The 26489-nt window shown below is 43.7% G+C and overlaps 6 protein-coding genes across 6 annotated transcripts; 2 read left to right on the forward strand and 4 right to left on the reverse strand.

Moving 5' to 3' along the window:
- Window positions 1-65: 65 nt before the first annotated feature.
- LOC108136781 (eukaryotic translation initiation factor 1A, X-chromosomal) lies at window positions 66-8542 on the forward strand. Its single transcript, XM_017258143.2, has 3 exons — window positions 66-159; window positions 268-536; window positions 7290-8542. Exons 2-3 carry the CDS (start codon window positions 333-335, stop codon window positions 7530-7532), a joined length of 447 nt encoding a protein of 148 aa, XP_017113632.1. The 5' UTR covers window positions 66-159; window positions 268-332; the 3' UTR covers window positions 7533-8542.
- On the reverse strand, window positions 3621-5159 carry LOC108136780 (transmembrane protease serine 9). The gene has a single exon (XM_017258142.2). It carries the CDS (start codon window positions 4881-4883, stop codon window positions 3882-3884), a length of 1002 nt encoding a protein of 333 aa, XP_017113631.1. The 5' UTR covers window positions 4884-5159; the 3' UTR covers window positions 3621-3881.
- A 38-nt stretch (window positions 8543-8580) lies between the features above and the next one.
- Window positions 8581-9183, reverse strand: LOC108136783. Its single transcript, XM_017258145.1, has 2 exons — window positions 9020-9183; window positions 8581-8955 (listed from the first exon to the last, which is right to left on the reverse strand). The coding sequence occupies exons 1-2, from the start codon at window positions 9057-9059 to the stop codon at window positions 8669-8671; spliced, it is 327 nt and encodes a 108-aa protein (XP_017113634.1). The 5' UTR covers window positions 9060-9183; the 3' UTR covers window positions 8581-8668.
- A 110-nt stretch (window positions 9184-9293) lies between these two features.
- On the forward strand, window positions 9294-12265 carry LOC108136776 (WD repeat-containing protein 3). The gene is made up of 2 exons (XM_017258137.2): window positions 9294-9526; window positions 9589-12265. Exons 1-2 carry the CDS (start codon window positions 9369-9371, stop codon window positions 12197-12199), a joined length of 2769 nt encoding a protein of 922 aa, XP_017113626.1. The 5' UTR covers window positions 9294-9368; the 3' UTR covers window positions 12200-12265.
- Window positions 12246-14583, reverse strand: LOC108136778 (stabilizer of axonemal microtubules 1). The gene is made up of 3 exons (XM_017258140.2): window positions 13406-14583; window positions 12690-13152; window positions 12246-12628 (listed from the first exon to the last, which is right to left on the reverse strand). Exons 1-3 carry the CDS (start codon window positions 14369-14371, stop codon window positions 12573-12575), a joined length of 1485 nt encoding a protein of 494 aa, XP_017113629.1. The 5' UTR covers window positions 14372-14583; the 3' UTR covers window positions 12246-12572.
- A 68-nt stretch (window positions 14584-14651) lies between these two features.
- LOC108136777 lies at window positions 14652-26389 on the reverse strand. Its single transcript, XM_041709230.1, has 4 exons — window positions 25692-26389; window positions 15832-17237; window positions 15514-15771; window positions 14652-15453 (listed from the first exon to the last, which is right to left on the reverse strand). Exons 2-4 carry the CDS (start codon window positions 17230-17232, stop codon window positions 15325-15327), a joined length of 1788 nt encoding a protein of 595 aa, XP_041565164.1. The 5' UTR covers window positions 17233-17237; window positions 25692-26389; the 3' UTR covers window positions 14652-15324.
- Window positions 26390-26489: the final 100 nt, after the last annotated feature.

A 26489-nucleotide genomic window follows, 5' to 3' on the forward strand; every position in this document is an offset into this window, starting at 1 on the left:
TCTCCACTACCTGCGGATCGTGTCTCCGCTAGAATGCTGCCAGACCCAGTGCAGTTATCGATAAGGCCCGTTAGAACCACTGGTTCCGCGCGGAACCGCCCATCACTAGTCCTTTTCACTTTAGCGAGGCGAAATTGTCACATTTACATTGACTAAATTGTAAGTTTGGAACGGCTAAATTCACCCAATCGTGCTAGTTTTGCCCGTAACATTTATCCCCGCCTAGTGCAGTCGGTGAATAACGGTTTCATTTTGTTCCCGAACCAGCGTCTACAACAACACCTCCGCAGACAGCAACAACAGTAGCAGCCGCAGCAGCAAACAGCAAAGAGATGCCCAAGAATAAAGGAAAAGGTGGCAAGAACCGTCGTCGTGGTAAGAACGAGAACGAGTTCGAGAAGCGCGAACTGATCTTCAAGGAGGACCAGCAGGAGTACGCGCAGGTGACCAAGATGCTCGGCAACGGTCGCCTGGAGGCAATGTGCTTCGATGGCGTCAAACGCCTGTGTCACATTCGGGGGAAACTTCGCAAGAAGGTGAGTTTCTCTGCTCTTTGCCTCTCTCTTAAGTTGGGGGGTGTTCTCTTAACAGTGGGGCTTCTCCCTTAAGTGCCTCTCTTAACCCACTCGCTCTGGCATTGAGTGTCAGCAATGCTACGTATTTATATTATTGTTGCGAAAAAATGCAGTTTGGGTGAGTGTGATTTGGGGTTTTTTCAATTCCCCATTTATTTCGAATTTTGTGGCCCTAATTTTGGTTTTTCAATACCGTATTTACCTCTCTCTTTGTTGGCAAATTGTAAAGAGAATTCTGGTCCATTGAGTGGGAGTCATCGTCCTTGTGCGAGTGCATTAACAAAGGCGTGTGGGCGAGATGGGAGGGGCAGCTGATTAATAATACACGAGTGCCTATGTACAGATGTATTAAAAGTCAAAACATAGCATTGCAAATACAGGGGCTCTTTTATTTAGTTTCTAAAATATTTTCCTGTAAAAACTTATAATTATATAAAATCCATTCAAAAAGTGAGATCCACGTATAATCCTTTCTGTTGTTCTGAAGAAAAAATTACCCTGAAGTAAAATTCTTATGTTGACCGTCTTAAATTTATCTGTTGTCACCAATATTTTAATTCATATATGTGGGTCTTACGAAAACATTCCAAAAAAGTAACATTGCAAATACAGGGGCTCTTTTATTTAGTTTCTAAAATATTTTCCTGTAAAAACTTATAATTATATAAAATCCATTCAAAAAGTGAGATCCACGTATAATCCTTTCTGTTGTTCTGAAGAAAAAATTACCCTGAAGTATAATTCTTATGTTGACCGTCTTAAATTTATCTGTTGTCACCAATATTTTAATTCAAATATGTGGGTCTTACGAAAACATTCCAAAAAAGTAACTTTATATTTTAAAAACCACAACAGTTAAATTTATCAAATCAAATTAAATTCGAAATATTATGGTTCAGTATTTTCATAAGAACGGATAGGTTTTGTGCGAAAAAGTTGCAAAAATATCAGTAAAATCGTATACTGTACATAGATGCTAATTTTTTTATGTATACGCCTTAAATTTGATTGTAACTTCGGTTACCTGGAGTAGCTAACTGAAAGAACACCCACATATCCCTCTTTTCTCTAGGCTTCGGATTAGGAAAAGAAGGTCTGCAGTTGCAGTTTCTCCTTATCGATTACCTGAGTTAGCCCTGGTCGTGCTCTTCCATAAACCGATTAGATAAATTCTTCCGTAAGGTATGAGAACATGTCATATTGGGATGGTGCTTCACCCGGCTAAAGACGCCCGTAATAAATAAGATTTCAAATCGACTACGTCAAGACTCGCGGCGTTACTTGTGACGCCTAGTGGGTGTCAAGTAAATGTACAAGACCAGGCGTGGAGTCCAATCGAAGCGAACAAATCAACCGACAAAATTATAAACAAAGCGATGCAACCGAAAAATTTCCCCGACACTGAAAATCATGTCTCAGGTTAATTGCTAGATATAGGCAACGTAAATGCAAATAAAATGATCGAAACCGAAGTTTGCCTTGCAAAAATAAAAAAACAGATGGTGATCTATTTTTGGACTTGGTGATCTATTTCGGACACTAGATGTTCAACTTTTTATTTTATTTAAATTTTTTGATATTTGTTATAATACAATATAAAGTTGCCCTTTAAATGATAGTACGGTTCCGCTATTGTCTCTGTTTTCAAAGGCAATTTCAAATAAACCAGGTGAAAGAATTTCAACAAGTAAAAAACACGTGCTGCGCCATTAAATTAACCTCATACAACATCCTGACTTTGCAATTATTCTTTGATCGAATTTGGTCAAGGGGGTGGTGGCATTTATCTTATCAAACGTTGAAAATCATGTCCGAGGCATTGAAAGAAAACGAATTTCTAATTTATGGGCAAGTACGACGCAATTTTCTGTTTTAAGTTTGCTTCTTAATATCCATAAATGGATTTGTAATCTCACATGATCACATATTGAATGGTTATATAAGTCCTGGCTGTTAGTGGGGGATGCAACCCGTGCATGTGGCTCGATTACCACTAATTTGGAGCTGATTCTTTCAAGCCTAAGGAATTTATTGGCGCTTGCACTGGTAGTTTTATGTTCTTAAGATTTTAATATATATGTGTTGATACTCAAAAATTCCATAAGAGAAAAATATAACTTTTGTATTACAACCAGGAAATAAACACAACCAAATGTAAATAAGGCTGACGCATTACAATAGAAAAAAGACAGGGATTAAAAATTAAAAAAAAATATAATTAATTAGTTTTATTACTTATCTTTATTATGTTTACCAACGAAAACACCAGGTAATTGATTTGACCAGACAATTAGATTTGCATACATTATGGGTGTTTTTGGTGCTTCACCCAAACTATCTGGGCCATCTGTCAACTTGAATAATTGATAATTCCTGGAAATGCGGAATTACACCGTGCTGCTCCCCAATTACTCAGTTCTTGGGTGCTCAAAGTGCAACAGTAGGACTCAAAGTTCAACGAGCTTGTTCTTTCAGATGTCTAGACCCAATTTTGATGGCAGTAAACAGTGCCATATCCATATTTTCGCGCAGGCTGCCCTCAAATGGCTGTCAATCATCCGGTAGTCACCTGATGTCCCCAATTAAGCGGTCTTTACGAGCTTTCTGCTAATCTACCCGTAGATCCTTATCTGACAGTCGTAACATGCTCTCAATTCCCATTTTTTTTGACCAGACGCTGCTCGGGAGCATGACTAATGCGTGGAAAGTCGCCAGTTGGTTGTGTTTTTGCCCCCAAAACTCCACCTGCTCCCCGCCCAGCAACAGAATCGGAATATATCGCGAATTCTTATCTGTCCTAGGGCCTCAATTTATTTCACAATTACCTTAGACTAGCGCTAAAGTGAAAAGAAAGTGCGTACGCACTTTTGTAAAAAAAAACCTGCGCAATTTGATTAAATCCCTATTTAAAGATCTTGTGGATCTTAATTAAGATAGTTGTTTTTTCTTTCATGTGAAATATCGCAAATTGGGTCATAGTTATTTTATTTTTCTTCCTATTTGTTTAATAAGATTAGCTAAAAATAAAAAGACAACAGGTTTTTGTTCTATTTAAATGTTCACAATTTTATTCATGTTTTTGTGTGCTTAAACTAAGTCTTAAAGTGCAAGAACCATGGCAGTATGCTTGTTCATCCTTATTTGCCTAATGAGATTATCTAGAGAATCTACATTTTTTTTTGGGTTTTTGTTTTCCATTTTTAGTGATTATTTTTTATATATTTAATTTTTCGATATTTTGACATTCGAGCTCATGTGGGGGGCGAGGGGTGGATCTTGCACAGTCCTGTCTTTCCGATGATCATCTTACATGATCTGGGTGGCCGTGCTGATGACCTGGTTGATCCACTCCGTGAAGGCGGAGACACGGACAAAGACCGAGGGGGCGTTCTTCTGGCCGCAGGGCATTTTGCCCCACGACACGATGCCGATGACGATGTTGGCCTGCTCGAAGTGCTCCTCGCAGCACTGCTGGATCAGCGGTCCGCCGGAGTCAGCGGTGCAGATGCTAACGCCGCCGGTCAGTGGGCCAGTGCACAGGTTGGTCTCGTGCAGTTGCAGTCCGGAGCGGGCGAGGATCTGCTCGCACAGCTCCATGTCCAGGATGGGCATATTGGCCTCCTGCAGGCGGTGCGGATAGTTGGGCACTGCCGTCATGGACACATTGCCCCAGCCGTAAAGAGTGCCATAGCCGTCCGGCTGGGCATCCTGCGCCGGCAGCGTTGCTGGCTGGACATACGAGTCGAAGACCAGCGGCGTTTTGGTGTAGATCAGGGCAATGTCGTAGGGATTCACGCCGCCGAGATAGAGCTCGTGGCGCACGTAGTAGTCGATGTGTCGCATCTGGATGTTGGACGCCTCGCCCTTCTGGTCGTGGATGTCGTGGCTGCCTGCCACAATGACGGAGTTCTCCACCGCCTGCGGTGAACTGAGGCAGTGGGCCGCCGTCAGGATCCAGTGCTCGTTGATGACGGTGCCGGCACAGTAGTGGACCAGGCCCTGGTCGGGTGTCATCATCTGGATGCTGACCACGTACGGTGCTGAATGGGGAGTCGCCTCCCGCTTGGCCAGGAACTTCTTGCTCCAGTGCGTTTGTCGCGGTGCTTCCAGAGTGCTAATCCGGTTCTCCAGCAGCCCGTAGGCCGCCAAATTCATGGCCATGGTGTGGGCTGCCCCGGTGGAGCCGCCGCCGCACTTGCGCACGGTGGGCAGCTGCAGGGAGCCGGAGGAGGCCGAGCTGAGCACCACCATAATGCTGGCTATGGTGGACAGCAGGACCGAGTAGATGCATCGGTAGGATAAGAGCATGATGTCCTCACTCTGGTTGCACGCGCCGCACGAATTCGTCGAGTAGTAGTAGGTAATTTTGACGGTTTTGGGTGTTGGTTGCGAAGGCGCGACTCGTTTGGGGATACGGGACGCGACTGTCTTAGCTTTTCACCCTTGTTCTGGCGTATCGATAGCACTTCACTTGTATTCCGTTTCGCTTTGGCATGGAATTCACTTTATGCGGCCCGGTTTTGCCGTGTCTTTCTATTGCTCAGGTGTTTCTTGCTTGCTGGCGATTTTAGATTTGCCCGCCGCCGCCGATTAGGGGCTGCATTTATAGGGAAAGGCACTCCAGAGAGAGTCTCCCTCCCCAAGTTGTGGTTGGTTGGTGGCTTCTTATCGCCCAGAATGCGGGAGCGCGAGGCCCCCCAAATATGGTTCGCTATCAGTGACGAGTTGAGATAGCAGAAATTCGGCGAGTGCCAATTGTATTGCTATGGCTAAGAAATTGGGTATGTCTTGCTCAGGAATGCCCTTCCGCAGGGAGATGACTTCCTAATCAATGCTAATCTCCACTAGCTTTTATTATGTAAGACAAGTGCTTACTTGCTTAAAGATAAGAAAAGCGTGGGAAGAGAATTCTAATAGGTCTATTGAAAACTCAGTTTGAAATCAATTTAATTGGAAATTGTTAAATATTAAGAAATATTTTATCCGTTCAACATATTATTTAGTATGTGTTTTCAGTGTAGGAATTGTTTTATGACTCAAGAAAATCGGGGTGGTCAATGCCGAAAAAATGGTTAAGCCCATGAAAGTATTATCTGTAATAACACTTATAGGAGTTTTTAAATTAAAAACTCATAATGAATTGAATTAATTGGAGTATATAGGAAAATTTACTTATTTTAATGAAAAACCCCAAACATAATTGAAACCAGTGCAAACTGCTTTACAACCTGAAGTTCAATGATGTCTATGGCTATATATAGTATATTGAGACCTGCTGCCTCGAATGCCAAACCTCTGACAGAGCACACACACTCGTTCACTTACTCATTGGCACACTGCCGTGCAATCAGTCGAGGAATTGGGTGCTTCCCAGCCAGCTGGCTGGCTCTTGGTTAGGGGAATGTGCCCATCTAAAGGGGTCCGCTTATCTGCTGGCCATCGTAATAGGGCAATTTCGATTCCATTTAGTCACGATTCTTCGCATTTGGCATGATCTATCGTGTTGGTTTTCCGCGACAGGGAATACTCTAACAGATAGCAGGATGGAAGAGCGGCGCGACGCCATCTATTTAATTTTTATGGATGATAAATACTCCAAAGTTCACGCAGGGCCGCAAGCAGTTGTTTATTTCCAGCGCATACGTAATGCGGGAATTATTCGACAGTGGCTTCGATTCCGTTTAATTATTTTTAAAGCCCCCTCCCTGGTATCGTCGCTTATCGATCTTTAGGTGGTCAACGGATTCTATATATACATATGTCATTTAGGCATGACATAGGAATTTATATTGCACTCACCTAGACGTAGTGCTACTGACAGGAAGTAACTTTAGGAAGTGAATTTATGAATGGGCTTTGAATCACTCGACAAGTGCAACTTGTCCTAGGTCATTGACATTGCCTGTGCCAGTTGAGTAAGATCCTATTGCAGGGGATTTTCTCATCGACACCTAAGTTAGTTAACTGCATATTACACTTCCTACTTGTCCAATTTTCCCTTGTCGTCACATTGGAGATATCTCAATCTGTTGTCAGGCCTCCTTGGTGTTTCGCATCTGATTAGGAAAATGTTCGATCAAGAGGCTTGTTATTTATATTGCGGAAAGAATTTCTTATCACCATCAGTACCAAAATTCGGTTAGCTCGTGATTGGTCGTGATTTAAGATAACTCAAAGTGTCTAATCTCGTCGGTATCACAAGTTCTTAGTCTTTCGTGGAATCAGCCAGTGCCTGGCAAACCATTCATGTTGCCAATTATCTTCTCTATGTGACTCCGTACTCGTTTCGGACGGTCTTGCGGTCAGCTAGCCGTTCTAATCTAAGTTTATCAATGCCTAATGTATTTTTTTTTTGGTTACTGATTGGGAGCCTCCTCGAGAAGCTAGCTACTCCTCAACTCACGTGAGCTCTCCTTGCGAAATTGCCAAAGAAGTTACCATCTTTCTTTTAGAATAGAACTTTCTTGTTTGCCACACATTTCCCAAGGTCACTTAGCATGGCGATTCGTTGCGCTCATTTGTGAAATTCTCGGAACGGAGTCGCTGTACGCCATAGATCAGTTATCTTTTATCTGTTACACAGAATACAAGCTGAAAAATTGAGTTTGCTTTTTCCCCAAAGAATTACTCATAACGCAAAGAATGGGATTCGTGGCCTTTCCCAAAACCTGCAGATAACAAATGTTTGATTGCGGATTTCGTTTGCTCTTTCAGGTGTGGATTAACCAGGGCGACATCATATTGGTGGGATTGCGTGACTACCAGGACTCAAAAGCCGATGTGATCCTAAAGTACACTCCGGACGAGGCCAGGAACCTGAAGACGTACGGCGAGTTCCCCGAGTCGGTGCGCATCAACGAGACGGTCACATTCGTGGAGGATGGCTTCGACGAGGACATCGAGTTCGGCGATGAGATCAGCTCGGAGGACGATGCCGACTCCGTGGACAACATCTGATTAACAAGAAACAAAGTGGCGCCGGGAGGGACGACGATGGCGGGAGCGGCGGGAACGTCCGCCTCGGCAGCACCAGCAGCAGAGTCAGTTCGAGAATAGTAGGGAATTTAACCAATTGTAAAAAGCAGAAAGCAAATAGCCCCGAGCAAGTCCTGTTCGAGGTCCAAGCCACCATCCAATCCAATCCAACCAATGTAACCAGCATCCGCAAGCGGCGCAGCGACAGCAAAATAGCGAAGACACATAAGACCACAGTAACCAAAACGTATCAGTTGATTTTTAGCCACTTTAATGTTTAATATCCCCTTAAATTTCTTAACTTGGCAACTCAAGTAAGTTTACAAATTCAAATTGTTTGATTTATGGCCGCCTTAAACAGAAGATTATACAAAAGAAATAGTGGAACTGTTATACACTGTTCAAGTTATGCAACTATGCGAAACATAAACTAATATTATTTGAATTAAAAAAAAACAAACAAAGAAAATGAAGTCGATATTAGTTATTATTTACCCAACAAATTTATCCAACTAAATGAAAGAATTAACAAACAAAAAATACAAAATATTAATTAAATCTACAGCTCATATATATAAAATAGGAGTTTAGCACTAATGTTTAAGGCAAAAGGAAATAATGAAAAATTGAACAATATGCAGCGAAGGCAGAGTAAAAAAGTTTCGATTGTAGCTAGCGAGTAAGCAAATCAAATCCCAAGAGTTTTTTCCAGAGAAATCTGCGCTCCATCCCTCAAGTGTTCCTTCTCAGCATTTCGTCTCATGTCTTGTTTTAATTATATACCTGTGTTATATTTTGATGATTTTTCATAGCGGTATCATATTCCAAACGCCCTCTTTTTGTTTTGCTGTCCATGCATTCAGTTCTCTCTATTTAGTTATTATCTAATTCGAACCAAAATGATGGATGTATAAAAAGTAAAGAAAATGTTAACTTTTGTATTGAGTTGAACTCCAATAAATGGCGTTAATTAACCAGAATGCAAAACAGCAGTTGCCTTAAGGTGTTTTCACTTCTTCCCTTTTGCTAGTTAAAATTCAAGCTACAATTTATTATTAAATGCAGAGACTCGTACATTTCATATGGAAAACCAAAAAGCCGACCAATTTGGCACCCGTTTACAGCTCCTCGTGACGCGATGGGAACTTCTTGAGTATGGCATGGTAGAGATTGTAGAATGCGTACACTGAAACCGTGATTATCACCAGCAGAGCTCCACCAAAGGCGATGCTCAGGAAGTTGCCGTCGATAATGCCCGCCGATCGGTGGCGCTTGGTGGAGAATATCTCCTCAGTGGTCGCCGGGTTGTTCTGCTGCTGGGACGTCCGCTCGGCCATCAGACGCTTCATGGTGCTCAGACGCTCCCGCAGAACTTCCACGGATTCTGTGTCCAGATCCGTAGTTCCTAAGTTATTTTAATCATTGATTGTTTGAATGACAGTTAATGAGTTTAACTCCATGTGTTGTACCTGTCGATTGGGAGGCGGAAGCACTGGGATAAGCAGACATTTTGAATCTTTTCTTTATCAACTATTTGTGCAAAAACTGCAGCTTTAGCAGGCTAATATCAGAGCTATCTCAATGGGTTTGGGGTGGGTTTGTTAAGGTTCCGAATTTCAAAAGCGCAGGCGCTTAACGGAATTTATTTGGCGTTGCCCGACTAATTGGTAGACAGTCGCGTTGCCAACTACTTCGATACTGTCGATGTTGACTTATTTACGGAAGCATATCGAAACAATATCGATTTTGTTCCATCTCTAAACACGTGAAACGCGCTTGCTGTTGATTTTGATTTAGTTGTGTGTTTTTAATGCTGTAATGGGTTTAACCAAGCAATATTTGGCATATCGGGCTATAGACAGCTTTAATATAATCACCTCCGGGCGCGCCAATGTGAACTTTGCCATTGTGGACAAGACGGAGGGCCGATATGTGGCCGCTCCGGCAGCAGAGAATGTGATCATTTGGGATTTGAGGTGGGTTTTGCAGTTTTTAAATTTCCTTTATATTACTTAAACTAATATTTATTAACCCTCAGAATGGGAGATCGCAAGCTGACGCTTCGCCGCGAGAAGTTCGAGGTCACCTGCCTAAGGGTTTCCCCAGATCACCTGCACATAGCCGTGGGCTATGCGGATGGCATGGTCCAGATCTTTGATCTTAGCTCAGACAGGTACTACGATCCTATCTGTTCGCTGGCGCTGCACAAGAACGCCGTCAGCATCCTCCGATACGATATGCAGGGCATGCGCCTGGTCAGCGGAGGATTGGACACCGAACTGGTGGTCGTTGACGTGGTGGAGCAGGCGGGCAGGGCCCGTTTGAGTGGGCACAATGCCGCCATCACGGACGCCCACTTCCTGCAGCGCCTGGTGGACGAAAGCATCGTGGTCAGCTGCTCGAAGGACACCCAGATCAAGTTCTGGAACCTGGAGACGCAGTTCTGCTTTAAAACCATCGTGGACAACCGCACCGAGGTCTGGGCACTGGCCTTCATTGGGGATCTGATGATAGCTGGAGCCGGCGAGAGCGGCATGAATGTGTACCGCCTGAGGAAGCACGACGGAGCCGTCACCGGCACCCTGGAGTCGGCCGTCGAGGGCCTGACCATTGAAGACGAAGACACCATAAGTCCGGTTAGCGTGAGCAACTGCGGCACCATTCAGCGGGCTGGAAAGGGTCGCACCGTCAACCTGGTGACCGATCCCAGTGAACGGGTGCTCAGCTGCCACGGCACCAACGATTTAATCGAGAACTTTTACATCTGCACGCCGGAGGAGGTGAAGAAAAGTCTGGCCAAGCGCCTCAAGAAGGAGAAAAAAACCGCCGGAGAGGATGGTTCGGACGAGGCCAAGTTGACAACGGAACAGTCGTTGAGCGATGAAATCAAGCGACTGGAGAGCATCCGAGTCAAGCAAAAGATCAAGTCCATCGATGTGGTCTTGGGCCAGAACCAGGAGCTGCGCGTCCTGGTCAGTCTGGCCAACAACAGCATGGCGCTGTACTCCCTGGAAGCGTCTATCAAGACGCGCAAGGCAGCCGATCCCAGTGTAAAGCTGCTGAGGTCACTCACGCGGCTGGGCCACCAGTCGGAAGTGCGATCCGTGTGCTTTAGCAACGACTCCCTGGCCGTGGGATCTGGTGCAGGGGAGTCCTTCAAGTTCTGGGATCGGGATGCCATGCAGTGCCTGCGAACTGTGCCAACGGATTACATTCTCTGCTCGAAGTTTGTTCCCGGCGATCACTACGTCCTCTTGGGCATGAAGAGCGGCAAACTTCTGATTGTGGATGTTGCTGCGGCTGATATTGTGGAGGAGATCCCGGCCCACGAAAGCGAACTGTGGTCCATTGCAATGCTGCCCGATCAGAAGGGCTGCATCACTGGCAGCGGCGATTCTACGCTTAAGATCTGGACATTCGAACTGATCGATGCCGGCGAAGGCGCTGCTCAGACCAAAGTTCTATCGCTGCTCCACAAGAACACGCTGAAGCTGGAGGAGACCGTGCTCTGCGTGGGCGTAAGTCCGGACATGAAGTACCTGGCTGTGGGTTTATTGGACGCCACCGTCAAAGTCTTTTTCCTGGACACATTCAAGTTCTACCTCTCTCTGTATGGCCACAAGTTACCCGTGCTCTGCCTGGACATCTCCTACGACTCGAACCTTATTGTGACCGGATCGGCAGATCGTAACGTAAAAGTGTGGGGCTTGAACTTCGGAGACTGCCATCGGTCGATCTTCGCCCATGATGATTCGGTGATGAGTGTACAGTTCATACCCAGGACGCACATGTTCTTTACTTGCGGCAAGGATGGCAAGGTCAAGCAGTGGGATGGCGACAACTTCGAGAAGATCCTTACCCTGCCCGGACACATAGGCGAGGCGTATTGTCTGTCCGTGTCTCCAAACGGTCGGTACCTGGTCACCTGCGGCTCGGATCGAACTCTTAGGATGTACGAGCGCACGGACGAGACTATTGTGCTGAAGGATGTGCAGGAAGAGGAGCGTGAGCAAATGGAGAACGAACAGCTGGCCACGGGGGAGGATAACACAGTGCCCCTTCTGCCTGGACTCAAGATGCCCTCCCGAAAAACGGTTGGCTCCGAGCAGTCTGCTGAGTCCATCCTTGAGTGCCTGGAGATATCGAAACAGTTCGAGTTGGAAGCGGAAGAGAAGCCGGAATTACATCCTCTAATGCAGGCACTGCAGGTGAAGAATCCCGTAGACTTTTTGGTCAGCACCCTTATGCGGATACGTGCCTCTGATCTGGAGGAGGCCCTGCTCCTGCTGCCCTTCTCCACTGTGTGCGAAGTTCTTGAGCGCCTGCCCACTCTACTGACCCAGCGGCCCGATCAACTGGAGTTGCTCTGCCGCGTCACCATCTTCCTGTTCAAGGTGCACATGAAGCCCATCTCGGCGGCCAAGAGCATGAAGCCTCTGCTGGTTAAACTGCTCTCGATGCTCAAACGGGACGTCGGCCAGCTGAGAGATGTCTTGGGCTGGAACCTGCATGGCTTGGCCCTGCTGCAAACCGAAGTGGAGCAGCGCGACGGTGTCCAGCTCTTCCGGGAGGCCACACAGACCCGCAAGAAACGGGAGAAGAAGCGGAGAGAGGCCAGCAAACGGAGGCTGCAGATCCAAATGGTTTGAGACGAAGATTACCTATATTTGTACAAATCCAATTAAACAATCCTAGTTATTTTATGATTTACTATATTTCTGGAAACATACTTTAATTTTACAATGAGGAATTACAATAATATTTCGTAAGCACAGCACTTGCAATTTTCTGTATATACAAATAAGACTGGCAAAGGATAAGTGGAGTACGGAGCAAATAAAACGGATGGTGGTACTGCGTTAATAGAGACAGTTCCGAAAGTGCATTCCCCAGTGGGCCTTTAAAACAAAGTAAGAATAAAATAGGACTTGGACTGGAAGATTTTGGTATAACATTAAACAAGGAAAGCGGGATGAGCTTGGGAGAAGCGCACTTAAAGATCAATCGACATGTATTTCCAGCTTAACAAATGCCGGCCTTCGGGAAGGTGCCATCCCCGCCACCAGTTCCACAAGGACCTGTAGAAGTTCAGTGATCATTTTTCAATTGCTTAAATACCTAAATTAGGTTAAAACATACCGCCACAACGTTGGAAGGCACCCGGTGGGCCGTAGCTAAGCTTCTGGATGGTACACTTCTCGATGGGTCCGGTTGGCCGGCAGTAGGATGAGTATCTGGCCCAGGGCAGCGGCTCCTTGGGCGGCACACAGTTCGGCAAATAGCTGAGCTTGTACGTGGTGCACTTCTCCATGGGTCCCTCGTTCCGGCAGAAGCCCTGTCGCGGACGGACGGACTCGGCCCGTGGGAAGCAGGTGACGTCCACCGGCATGTACGACAGCTTGTTCACCGTGCAGCGCTCCATGGCTCCGCTGGGTCGGCAGAAAGCGGTCCTCGGCATGATCGGGGCCCGCCTCACGTGCGGTTTGGCCACAAAGTCGTGCTTCTGAGTGGTCATCGCGTACATGGGCCCATCGAATCGCAGTCCATTCTCCATTGGCCGAATGGGAGGAGTACGCTCTGTGCAGTTCGGCTGATAGGATAGCTGAAGGCGGAGGTATGGATAAGGTAAGCAAAACTAAAATACCTATTTTACATGACTTAATTATAAAATAAACTATACCCAAAAGTAAGATTTAATCGGAAAAGTGCCATACGTTTTCTCAGTAAATACATATACATATGTATGAAACCCCATTTATGAAATTAATAAGCAGAACACTAAGAATTCGGAATTTCCCTAGAAATCTAGGCAGATATTCTCGCAGAGGGTGTTTTTCGTAATAACTAGACATTACCTTTTGAATGGTACACTTCTCGAGCGGTCCACTGGGCCGGCAGAAGGTGTCTCTAGGCAAAACGGGCGCCGGCTTGGTCCGGGAGGCATCGACTGGCATGTAGCTGAGCTTGTAGACCGTGCTCCCGGAGCCGGAGTCGTTGCCGCAGAAGCGCAGCGTGGTCAGCGGCGTCACCGGAGCGGTGCGCGCCTCGTTACAGTTGGGCATGTAGCTCAGGTTGTAGGTGGTGCAGACATTCGAGTAGCGCGGCGGCGCACAGCGGATCTTGTCGGCCCAAGGAGTGGGCTCCTTGGCCGGCAGGCAGACCGGCATGTAGGACAGCTTCTGGATGGTGCAGCGCTCCATGGGTCCCGCCGGCTTGCAGTAGTGCGAGCCCTGGATCATGGCCTTCGGCGGCGGATTCTGGCAGACATCGATGGGCATGTAGCTCAGCTTCTGGATGGTGCAGCGCTCCATGGGCGCGTTCGACGTGCAGATGGCCACCCGCGGCACAATCGGGTCCCGCTTCACGATCCCCTTGGGCACGTAGTCGTGCTTCTGCGAGGTCATCGCGTAGATGGGTCCCTCGAAGCGCAGACCGCTCTCCATGGGGACGATGGGTGGCGTCCGCTTCACCGGACACGGCGGCATGTAGGACAGCTTCTGGATGGTGCACTTCTCCAGCGGCGCCGTGGAGGCCCGGATCTGGGAGCACGGCATCACGGGCCGGGCCCTGATGTTGTCGCCACAGTTGGCGTAAAACGAACGCCGATAGATGGTGTCCGTGTCCAGCGGGGCCGTGGAGCGCATGAAGTGCGACTTGGGCAGGATGGGCATGGTGCGAGCCGGCTGCTGGTAGCAACATCCGGCATAGTCGCCGCAATCGCACGGCGGACACGTCGAGTTCGGCGGACAGGGTGAGAAGTCCGTGGGGGCCTGGCACGGATCACAGGCAGTGGGGCAATACGTGTTGCAATCGCCGGACATTTTTACGGATTGGACGACGACTTTCAGAAACTCACAGACAAATGAACCGAAACGGTTGTGAAAACAACGAAAACAGGACAAATGTCAAAGGAAGTAATTTTGTTTGCGCGGAGCGGAGAACCAGTTGTGTGGACGTAACACTTCCAAAACAAATAAAGAATAATTTTGCTCAGACACTTCCCGATGTGTTCTACATAGGCAGAGATTTTCGATTGAACGATTGAATACTCAAACGGAAGTGTAACGCCCAGGTAACCTGGAAAATTAATATTAGCTGGCATTTTGTGATCATATTCGTTTATTTCAGATTACATTCTTCACTGCTAGGATATCCTGATATTTTATAAATGATAAGTCCTACAAATTGTGAGGATAGCACTCTCCAGTGGACAAATCAAAAATCATTCAATTCACACCGAACTCTCCTAAACACTTTAAAGAAATATTAATACATGGAAACAAAAGGGCTTGCATTATAAATTGGAATCCGTAAATGTGCCTAACTAAGCGTCTAACTAAACTCGACTTAAATAATTAAACATTAATAGAAATCACGTACATTTTAACTTATTTACAATATTTTTGCCTGTTCTATTGGTTCGGGTGCATGGGACTTGGGCGAATACTTTAAGGATCAGCAAAAAGAGTCTAATACATAAATATCGAATTATCCAGTAACGAAACAGTTGCATTCGCGGGTTAAACATAAAAATCGATCCCGTGTATAAGCTGGGAAAGGAGAAGGCATCATCGCTGCCATTAAAACAATTTTCGAGTTTCTTACCAATTAGTTGTCTTAGACTATATGCTCGTTTCTTAATATTTTTCACACAGAATATAGTAAAAAATACAATTATATATGTGTGTGTATATGATTCAGTTCGCTTAACGTCTTCTCGCTTATCGACAAATGTTCTCGGGTATACAATATATAGATCGCGGACTCTGTACGGTTACAACGTGGGCAGATTGGCAGGCACTTGGTCCAGGAAATTAGCCGGAAACTGCCCCTGACGACCCGCCACCTCGCCGTACAGCCAATCCTCGTTTATCCTATAAAGCACTGTGACCAATTCGTTCTCCTACGGAAAGATAAAATGATATTACTATTGCGTACGAGTGGGGTCTCGGGGGGTAATTACCTGCAAGACCAGATCTCCTTCGACTCCGCCGGGAAAGTGATACAAACAGAGCGCAGTGGGCAACTGCGGTTGCGACGGACTGGGCAAGGCTGCTGCAGCACTAGCATATGGAGCAGCAGCAGCACCTCCACCAGTAGCCCCCAATGGCACCTTGATGTCTACATAGTTAGCAGGAAAGATGCCCTCACATCCCGAACGCGTGCGTCCGCGCATCCACTCCGGCGTGGGGTGGTCCAGCAGATATATTTTCTCGTTCTCCTGCAGAAATCAACCTTTTTAATATATCAACTCAAAGTTTAGGTGCTGATAAATACTTACTCTAAAGCTGAGATCCCCCTCCTCAACGCCATCGAAATCAAACAGCGCAATGGCGTAGGGAATGACCTCCTCCTCGATGTACCCGTGGCTGCCGTTGCTCAACGCCAGCGCGTCCACTTTCCCGCTGATCACATCCAGCAGGGAGACTCCACCAGATGGCAGCGGTGGCGGTGGTCCCTTGGGCATCGGAGGCGACGGTGGAGTCTGGGTTCGTCCGTATCCAGCTGGTATGCTGAACCCTGGCGGTATGCCTCCGATAAATGGTGGCGGCTTGGGAGCCTTCGGCTTTTGCGATATCTTCGGCTTGATAATCGTGGGCATGGTCAGCGATTGGGTGGGCGGCAAAAGGCTCTTGCCGTTGCACAACGGATTGTCCGAGGTGCGGGCCTGCAGCTGGTACGTCTGACGCACCGGGGCGGAGCCAAAGCAGTCGACGCCGCCATGTCCAACGCTATCCAACGCCTCCCAGGGATCCAGTGGACTCTGTGTGGATGGCCGCGATCGATGGTAGTCGTCCTCGAACCCGCTCTCCGGCTGCGAAACGCTGCCATTGTTGGGTGAACTGAAGTTGCTGTCCGAGCTGAAGCTGTCCACGCTGACGCAGTCGCTGTTGGACTTTTGGGTAAAGGTGGGCGACGAGGGCGGTGAATCGAAGCTGATGAGCTGGGAATCGGCCGTCTGCTGGGAGGCGTAATGCGAGCTATGGCTACTGCTCGAGGTGGTAGTGGCTGTAGTGGTTGTGGCCGTGTTCCAGGCCGCATTCCAATCCACATTGCTGAAGGCCGCCGCGGAGGAACTGCTGTTGCTGCTGCTTGGTGTCCCGGCAGCACCGCTGCTCAGGCCGTAGACGCGACTTTGCGCTGCGGCCTTGGTAGCAGCAGCGGATGCCGTGGACGTGGACTTCTTGCGGTGGAAGATGTTCGAGATGAGACTGCCACCGCCGGCGACTGCCGATGTCGTCGAGGTGGAAGATTTGGCCATGTTCTGCCCATTAACCAGCACCTTTGGTGGCGGCGGTCGCGGCGGTGGCACCTTCTTGAAGCGATCGTTCCCGTTCGCACCGAATGGATCGTCCTCCCAGTTGGTGGCCGGCGTGTAGCGTGCCTGCGGAAACTTCCTCGTGATGCTCGATCCTCCCATGGGCTCATCGAAAAGGCTACCACCGTTGTTATTATTAATGGCGGTCCGCTTGTGCTGTGAGTTCTGCGACTGCAGCGGACCCTTGGGCGGTGGCGGCAGCTTTATGGTCAGCTTCTGGAGTCCTCCGCCGACCGCCTGCTGCTGCATGTGCTGCTGCTGGAGCTGGAGACGCAGTTGCTCCAGGCTGGCGTTCGCCCCAGCCGCGGCGCACTGGCCACGTGACCCGGGCGGAGCCGGCGCCGGTCTCGATGGAATGGTCATGCTCTCTGCAATGGAAGAAGCGAAAAAGGCATTCAATTATCTCTGTCCGCTTAATGGCGTTCTCTAATTAGACATGCAAAATTAGTTTTCTTATCGCAAACGTTTATGTTTTGTTTTGATAAGCGACACAGCCTCGACAGGAGAAATGTCGTGGAGGGCCTGCTCTGAAACTGTTGACTCGCACCTCACCAGTGTGATCCGACTTTCTGTAGTACTTTTCTACTCAAAATTTCCAAAACAAAAGCAAATGCGAAACTTTAACGAGTTTGCTGGGTTTCTGTTAAAAGTACAATCCCATACAACTGGTTAATAACACAATGTGATATCTGATATTTGTCAAGAAAAGATTGGGAAACAAGAAACTAATTTAAGAGGCAAACTTATTAAACTGGTGAATTTTTATACTGAACACCTTTTTGTTTTACGAATAACAACATCTAGATCGTGTGCCAATCGTCAATGAAATTTCCCAGAAAGAATAAATCAAAAATAACAAGTCATTTATTATGATAATAAGCTGGGCAAAACCAACCTGTATTTCTTTTTGTCTTTTAAAATAAAAAATCATAATAATAAACTTTAACTGTGTTGGAGGGTCACCCCACCCCACTTTCTAAACAAACAAAAAAATATATATTTTCAATGCAAGATAAGATTTTAGCTAAAGCAGTTAATACAAGTAGAAATTCTTAAATAAAATAGCCTCGACCACAGACCGATTACGTTTATTGATAACCAAAGTGGCTTTTATGATGATGTAGAGTATAAATGACTCACCCAAAGTAATTAGCTCATTTAACAAGGCGATATCATCGACACACGCTCACGGAGATTTTCAACTAACAACACCTGGGAAAATCGTTCATAATCAGACCGCACAAACAATCAATCAGCAGATCCGAAATGCTCTTTTATTGTTCTGTATTTACGATGCAATTGAATAAAAAAAAAAAACAAATAAAAAAAGAATTTCTTGGGGTTTCTCGAAGCATTTACGTCATCTTCCCCGCCCACAAATGCTCTTTTGCTAATTACTGCCGTCTTTTTTATTTTCGTTTTTGCGCTATTCACGAAGCCCACGATAAAAGGTGAAAAAAGTGATATAAGTGGCAGAAAAATAAAGCGCCTTCAAGTTAACGCCGGAACCAAAAAACGAGAAAGCGTGTGCATCGGTGAAGAGGTTGCAGTCGCCCCATTTGCTGGATTCTCGGTGCCCGGCACATGGTGGAACCGATCCAAAACGCAGCTGAAATGGGCTGCATGTGCCATAAGTGGGACATTCCGGAGAACGGAAAACATTCACAATGGCCAGTGATAAAAGCAAAGCCAATGTCGCCCTCCCGCGAGAACAACAAAGTGGTTTGCGTAAACGAAATAAACCAAATTTAAGTCGCAAAAAATTGTTGGGCAGTCAGGGGGCGGCGGAGAATGAATTAATTCTGGTGTTATTCGCTAACAGCTTTCCCCGATATCATTCTGCGATTCGGGCGTAAGGATGGGATGGGGGTGTGTGTATCGATCTGATGTAGTCAAATATAAGTGCGTAATTCGGAGAATTCCCTGTAGCACATTCCCGGAAAAATATGGACAATCTAAAGATAGGAGGAGATGGCGCCGAAACAAAAGTACGCCTCTTTGAGAGGGGAGTATCTTTAGTGGTTAAAACGTTTTAGCATATGGCAGGAATTACATATGTTTATTATTTGCAAACACAAACAGTTCATAAATATGTAGTCCGTTATTTACAAAGTCTTTTCCGTTGAGAATTGTAGAGAACTTCAATGAAAGAGGCTAGCTAGCTTCAAAAGACCTTCCTGACCTAACTTCTATAACTTACAGCAAATTTATATTGCAAGCAAAGCTTTGGGTGAGAGAAATTCAACTGTATTGTTATTTATAATTTAAAATTAGATTGGTAAATTTCCATACAATTTGTTTCGAATTGATCAATTGACACGATTGGATTTAAAATTCAAAATTGTATTCATTCGTATAGATTCAATGGTCGATCAGTGATTGATCAAATAAGCAGAACAATATACTATTTAACGGACTGCTTGTGTGGGTCTATGTATCAAAGAACAATGTCTCATTTTTGGATTTTATGCCAACTTTCAAAACTTTCAGCTGGAGCCATAAACAACCTATCATAACAAATAATCGTTGCATGCGAAATACATGCAAATTTTTCATGTCTTTCACAAAAGACCTCCCGTGCAAATAAAATAAACACAAAGGCGAGCGAATGAACAGCAAACTGAATTTGTAAAAATGTTTGACTGTTGATTTTGCCCATTATTGGGTAACTGGCTGCCCAAAAGACTGTCTGACTGACTGTCTGTGACGCTAATCGCACACACGTTCGCACCGGTTAAAGCCACAACGGGCGAGAATAAACCGATTGCAGTCGCAATCTAATTAAAATCACCTTCAGAAGGTGATGATGGGAGACAGAGAAAGGGAGCCCACTGTTCACCCACCCACTCAGCACTCATTGGACGTTGGAATTGTTGGGTTTCTGAATTCCAATTTAATCACTTTACAGGCCCCTTCCTTTTACTATCCGCTTTGTATGGGCATGTGCAGAAATTCAAGAGCAAGAGCAGACTATACCGAAAGATATGTACATATATGTCACAATGGCAATTGCGCTTATCTTTTCCTTTTTTCCCCGTGGCGTCAGTAAAGTTGAACAAATAATCACCCCTATCGGTGGAGGTAAATCTAAATAATGAGTAAATTAAACTGAACGTTTATTAGGTGCTCCACATTCACATATTTACACCTATTAGCAGGCCATTTAAATAAATTAAACCTGCATTAAGAGTTAATGACGATCACATATATTGAACGGCAGAAAAATATATGCTGAAATAGGAAGATCTTCAAACATTAAGGCAATATGACGTTGGTTAAAGGAACAGGTTTCTGTACAAGTCATTAGTATTATTTTGGTAAAGATTTCTGTTGGGGAACTGTGTTGGACTGGTTCAAAAAAGTTTGAATGCACAAGAATGTAGAATCGATTCCTTCTTAAATCAAGCTTCCAATTAAGATTTCTAAATTAGTTGATCAAAGCTATTTCTTTGGTCTATCAAAAACTTGAAATCTGCTTTTAGGCCTTCGGGAGTCTGTAATAAAGCTACCTGTATTTCTGCGGTTCAAGCTCAAGTCCAGTCAATGCCAGTCTATGCTAACCGGTTTTCACAGAGACTCCCTTTACAACTTTAGATGAGAGAATTAATGCTGTGAAAATGTTTGCTAATTGCTTGTGACTTTTGGTTCGAGTATGTACAGACATCGGTTTTCATGTAACTGATTTCCAGAGAAACTGTTAGAAAACGTCTTATAAGATCCAATGATTCAGTGCGTTGACAGAATGTGTGTGTGGGCAAATACGTTTTGTGATGCGAGGCACTTGGGTTTGGGGCAACTTTTACTTTGGTATAGCCCATCCTCAAGCTTGACCGCACGTTCCGAGCAAACTCTCACGAACAATGAAAGACGAACGAAAGCAGAACAAAAGAAAGTGACAAACACATCGATCTCGCACATACACATGTTCATATGTGTGGGGTGGAGTGGAGCTGATGCATTAAAGCAGAGTGAGAGCGATATTAATAATCGAATGGAGTGGAATGAAATGCGCTGACTCGGATTGCATTTGAAAGAGCAATTTCCATGCTCTGTTTTTAATAGATTGTGCGCTACCCACTTTGCCACCCCACCAGCAACCCGCCATTTCTCTTTCCTCGACCTCCTTTCATTGGCACCACCAGACGCAATTGTTGATACTTCGACATTTTCGAACATCGCAACTACAAAACAGGCGTGACGACCTTGAATGCTTTTATTTTCACTGGCCAAATAAAAACTAGACCACAATCACATTACAAAGGGCTACACAAATGGTCCATTAGTCTGTGACTTGTACCACTTGAACGCTCCATGAGCAAAGCGTTAACCTCTGTTTAACTTGCCCTCCTCCATAGATTACACAGAAAAATTATATCATTTGTAATATAATATTACGTTTTTTAACTAAGCCGCTTTTTCAGTGATATAGACAAATAAAAATAGTTTCTCTTTAAATTATATATTAGAAAAAGAAGCAAACTATTCTATAAAAGTGTCTCCCAAGAATGCAGTGTGTGTGACAATATTTAATTTAAAAGGTTTACATTAAAGTCTATTCAAGCATTGCTTTATTTTTAATATTTATAATTTTAAACCAAAACTGACAAAAATGTAAACGATTTTTGATGTGTAGCGTAAAAATAGCAAACGGGAGCAGCGACAACAAAAACCCCCCCGCCCCAGATGAACAACAAAACGAAGGCAACGTACGACCATGCGCCGAAGTCAATTGAATTTAATGCCAGGCATGACAAGTTAAATGAACTTAACAAAAAACACGCCTTAATTTTTTGAATTGCTTTTATTTTCTTTAACATTTTAAAACCTGCCCAATATAACGTAATGCAAAGAAGAATCGGGGAAAACGTGTCCGCATTGAGTTCATGCAATTAAAGCTAATTACATAGAGAACAAAGCCAAAATCATTCAATTTACATCAACTGCGATAAAGAAGACCAATGCAAGATGGCTGGCAACAGAACCACGCTTTGTGTGCGTTCTTTGAGGTTAAGGTTTATTGAGCTGGGGATCTCTTAACAGACAGTTTTGTATAATAAGAACTCTTTATCATCAGGGGGTTAAAGATTAATTTGATTTTCTGTTTTCACTCTCCTAATAAGCGTCTGTGGATACAGCTTGAATCTGGTGCGACAACAAACTACTCAAATATACACACGTACACATGGCTGGTAAATATTTGATCAGCAGATTTAGCGCTTTAAGCAACTTGCCAAACTAAAACAGCTTCCCGAATCAGCATACTTAATAAAACCCCAGAAACTTTAGCAAAATATCGTATAAGGGAGACCGGAAAAAGCCGAAGCGAAAAGACACGCTGAAAACGGGTTTTACAAATTTAACCTATGATTTTTGCATTGTCTTTGCAAGTTTTCCTTGTCTGTAGAACCACTAACCATACAACATATAGACTGGTCATTTCATACGACTCATTTGGACACAAAAATTCGGACCGCGGAAGGTCCACCGCTCTCACAGCAGCAGGTCCATGCACTTCGTGTGCGTTCGGGTTTTTTACTCTCTCATTCTTATTCTCATTTTTATGCTCGCGCACTCATTGCACGAGTTCAGTCGTTCAGTCGCAGAGAGGCGCTTTTTGAAGAAGGCTGCACTGCGCTTGAATTCGTCTTTGTCTGTATGCGTGATCATGCATTCTCATACACGGGAGCATGTGTGCGTTTATTTCATTTCGGCGCATCAAGAATATTTTGTCTTTTGCCACTTTTCAAACTTGGTACCCTAAGAATATGGGCGTATTTACTATTGGGTTATGATATAAATATTAATATTATATGTTATAATATATTTTTTTAATATTTCAGCATACATTTTATTTTTGTTTACAAATTCAAATCAGTGGTAGCAGTAAAATGTTTTACATATATGTATGTATTCGAATTTATAGAAATCAGTCCACTGAGATCGGAACAGGGCATATCGCAGTCGTGTCACTTAATACACCGACTGCTCTTCAGTGGTTGAGAAAACTTCAAACTAAATCAATTCTTGTCGATGTTTTGCGAGTGGTTGGTGCCTGCATACCCTACCGACCGGCTTTTAGGACACTTGTTTTAAATGTTATGTTTAGTGATCTTTGGTTGATTTATTTTTTAATGATTCGCAGTGTTATTTTAATTGTCTTTAAACAATTCGTTAAAATTCAAGATATTGGTACAATTAAAATCTAAAATTATAATCATTAAAATAAATTATTATCATTAAAAAAATGTGGATTTTTATATTTGTTCCATTTACATTTTCAAAAATATAAAAAGTATTTTATTATTTATTACTTGTTTAAAGACAATTAAAATAACACTGCGAATCATTAAAAAATAAATCAACCAAAGATCACTAAACATAACATTTAAAACAAGTGTCCTAAAAGCCGGTCGGTAGGGTATGCAGGCACCAACCACTCGCAAAACATCGACAAGAATTGATTTAGTTTGAAGTTTTCTCAACCACTGAAGAGCAGTCGGTGTATTAAGTGACACGACTGCGATATGCCCTGTTCCGATCTCAGTGGACTGATTTCTATAAATTCGAATACATACATATATGTAAAACATTTTACTGCTACCACTGATTTGAATTTGTAAACAAAAATAAAATGTATGCTGAAATATTAAAAAAATATATTATAACATATAATATTAATATTTATATCATAACCCAATAGTAAATACGCCCATATTCTTAGGGTACCAAGTTTGAAAAGTGGCAAAAGACAAAATATTCTTGATGCGCCGAAATGAAATAAACGCACACATGCTCCCGTGTATGAGAATGCATGATCACGCATACAGACAAAGACGAATTCAAGCGCAGGGCAGCCTTCTTCAAAAAGCGCCTCTCTGCGACTGAACGACTGAACTCGTGCAATGAGTGCGCGAGCATAAAAATGAGAATAAGAATGAGAGAGTAAAAAACCCGAACGCACACGAAGTGCATGGACCTGCTGCTGTGAGAGCGGTGGACCTTCCGCGGTCCGAATTTTTGTGTCCAAATGAGTCGTATGAAATGACCAGTCTATATGTTGTATGGTTAGTGGTAGAACGAAAAGAAATGGAAAAAATTAAATGGGTGAAATATAAGTTTGCAAAATCCACGGCATCATTCTACATTGTCAGCACGTTTCCCTGTTCGTCGTTCTTTTTGTTGCCATTCCAGCTCGTGCAGTTCATTCTAAAAGCGTATTTACATACACACTAAGATTGATATGCAACATACATTGTAGTTACATATGTGTTATGCCCACAAACTCTAGACAAACAATGCGAGCTAAAATTGCATGTTCAAATATAAAATATATGAGAAGCTGCAGATAAAATCCATCACTGCAATGTAGGTTCTCCTCCCCTTTCAATCCACTCGTGCGTTTCATGGCGGGACACTTTCCGAATGTGGGTCAAAGTTGAATACAATCAGAGCTGAAAGCTTACATCAGTATTTTTTTTTACACACCCACAATTTTGTTCACTCAAATGTATATCGAGTGTTTTTCTTTTGTAAAGAACACTTGCAGGCGTTTCGAATCATGATGTGAAAAGCAATGTTCTTTTGAAAGGCCTATAAAAAGGATTTTTTGTTTCGGTTAAGTCTTCTGTTTTCATAAATTATTATGCAGTCGCAAAACTCTTTAGTTAACTTGGAATTCTAGGTAGTCTTCCAATATTTTTAGCTTAAAAAAATTAAATCGTTACAATTTCAGTTTGCCTAGATCGAATTGTTGCATCGAAATTATTTTTATTATTGTACAATTAAGGCCCTTAAAATAGGGCTTCAAATGATGATCATAAAGACACCAACTTTGTGTACCCTATATTCCCTTCCAGTACTGGGTTTAAAGATATTTTTGTGTCATTGTAATTTTCCCTATATTGCCATGATAAACATTTCCTGTTTTTGACGCAATGGAGATTTCTCTGCAAAGGGTTTAATCACCGAGCAGGGGCGGAGAAAAGAGGGTTGTTCGACTGCCACATGGCGCCAAGTGAGGATCGGTCGAAAGGCAGTCAGCTGGAAAGTGAGGTAAGCACAAATGCAACACCTGCTGCGCTCGAAAGTGACAAAACGAAAACGAAATTCCTTGGGTTTTCTATTTAATAAAGACAGAGAAAGGAACTTCATTAACACAGAAATAAATATGTATGTGATATGATGATTACGTTGTTAATTTTTATATAATAAATATTAAATCTATGTTTCCAGCACTTTTAACTTTTTAATAAAATTTAATTTTTGTACTTATTGAGCTCAAAAAAGTAATGAAATTAGTGGTTTATATAACAAATATTAAATCTATGTTTCCAGCACTTTTAACTTTTTAATAAAATTTTTGTATTTATTGAGCTCAAAAAAGTAATGATATTTACTATACGCTTTTGCCTAAAATACCATTTATTCTAAACAATCTGGAACTTATCTTAATTTTTCGTTACTCATATAAAATGATTTTTCAGTTTTGGAAAATTATGCAGTTAGTTAACTACTAGTAGAAAATGGGTCTCTCATCCATAAATGTCACAGTACTCCCATTCTTATCGCTAAGGCGCAAGTAAACAGTCGGAACTAACGTAGCATATCGGTTTATGCAATATTTTTGTGTTGTACAATAACTGCAAAGTTTCTTTGTGCCTTACTACTAGTCACCCAAGCAAACATTTAATTAATTAACAAATACGACCTTGATTGGAATTTCAATTAAGTAAATAGCTTGTGCAAACTTCAATGGAAATGGAATAAAATAAAAGTCAAGTTGCCTTAGTGATGTGGTTAAATATCAATGGCGGGTAACTAACCTTTTGACGATGCCCGATTCGTTCCGACCCGATTCGTTTTGAACCGATCCGTAGAGCTGGCTTAGTAGGTTTTTTGCTGTTGTTTTTGGTGATGCGCCCAAAAAAGGTGGACCACAAAAGTTAAAATTTAAAGAGAGTGACTAATGGCGCACGCACACAGTCGCAGCTAATTTGTTGTTACACACGCACACACGCTCGGACATCAACTTTGCACTCTTCTCTTCTCTCCTCTCGCTCTCGCGCATTCAAGGTGGTTAACGAGAGGTGAGCCAACAACAACAGCGGGCAATCACATACACTAAATAGCTGAACAGCAGCTGCAAATGTATAAGCGCGAATCCGTAAAAACAAAAAGAAAACGGGAGAAAAAGGAAGTGCGTTTGCAGTTGCGACAATTAATGGACGTTTGTTTCGCAGCGGTCATGCAAAATATGCGACTTTGCTTAATACTTTTGTTTAATTATACGCACGAACCTACACACCGAGGCACTTTTCCATAACGAATAATATTAACGACGCTCTGCACGAATCAGTTCGATTTGAATAGCTATTTAATAGCAATATTTTGCCTGCCTTGATATGTTTCGGTTTGTTTGTGGTGTCGCAGCAAAGTTATGAATTAATTTAATTATTTTTGGTTTTAATGCGCCGCGGACGCGTCCGTTATGTTGATTCTGCCAGAGTGACCGTAACTGGATAGTTAAAATATACTCCTCTAGTTACCAAAAATGTACTAAATTATACCAAACAATAACGTAAAAATCACCAGGACAAGATAAACAAAAAGTAGCCAGAAAA

This window comes from Drosophila elegans, unplaced genomic scaffold (genome assembly GCF_018152505.1).
Source record: "Drosophila elegans isolate 14027-0461.03 unplaced genomic scaffold, ASM1815250v1 contig_476, whole genome shotgun sequence".
Lineage (NCBI taxonomy): Eukaryota > Metazoa > Arthropoda > Insecta > Diptera > Drosophilidae > Drosophila > Drosophila elegans.

Bases quoted from the DNA above. Each gene is read 5' to 3' on its own strand.
- LOC108136781 (XM_017258143.2), top strand. From the start codon at position 333: ATGCCCAAGAATAAAGGAAAAGGTGGCAAGAACCGTCGTCGTGGTAAG. The intron at 537-7,289 runs GTGAGTTTCTCT...TTGCTCTTTCAG, and splicing joins GGGGGAAACTTCGCAAGAAG to GTGTGGATTAACCAGGGCGA.
- LOC108136780 (XM_017258142.2), bottom strand. From the start codon at position 4,883: ATGCTCTTATCCTACCGATGCATCTACTCGGTCCTGCTGTCCACCATA.
- LOC108136783 (XM_017258145.1), bottom strand. From the start codon at position 9,059: ATGTCTGCTTATCCCAGTGCTTCCGCCTCCCAATCGACAG. The intron at 8,956-9,019 runs GTACAACACATG...AAAATAACTTAG, and splicing joins TTCCGCCTCCCAATCGACAG to GAACTACGGATCTGGACACA.
- LOC108136776 (XM_017258137.2), top strand. From the start codon at position 9,369: ATGGGTTTAACCAAGCAATATTTGGCATATCGGGCTATAGACAGCTTT. The intron at 9,527-9,588 runs GTGGGTTTTGCA...ATTAACCCTCAG, and splicing joins GTGATCATTTGGGATTTGAG to AATGGGAGATCGCAAGCTGA.
- LOC108136778 (XM_017258140.2), bottom strand. From the start codon at position 14,371: ATGTCCGGCGATTGCAACACGTATTGCCCCACTGCCTGTGATCCGTGC. The intron at 13,153-13,405 runs GTAATGTCTAGT...CTCCGCCTTCAG, and splicing joins AGAAGTGTACCATTCAAAAG to CTATCCTATCAGCCGAACTG. The intron at 12,629-12,689 runs GTATGTTTTAAC...GAACTTCTACAG, and splicing joins TGCCTTCCAACGTTGTGGCG to GTCCTTGTGGAACTGGTGGC.
- LOC108136777 (XM_041709230.1), bottom strand. From the start codon at position 17,232: ATGACCATTCCATCGAGACCGGCGCCGGCTCCGCCCGGGTCACGTGGC. The intron at 15,772-15,831 runs GTAAGTATTTAT...TGATTTCTGCAG, and splicing joins AGGGGGATCTCAGCTTTAGA to GAGAACGAGAAAATATATCT. The intron at 15,454-15,513 runs GTAATTACCCCC...ATCTTTCCGTAG, and splicing joins AAGGAGATCTGGTCTTGCAG to GAGAACGAATTGGTCACAGT.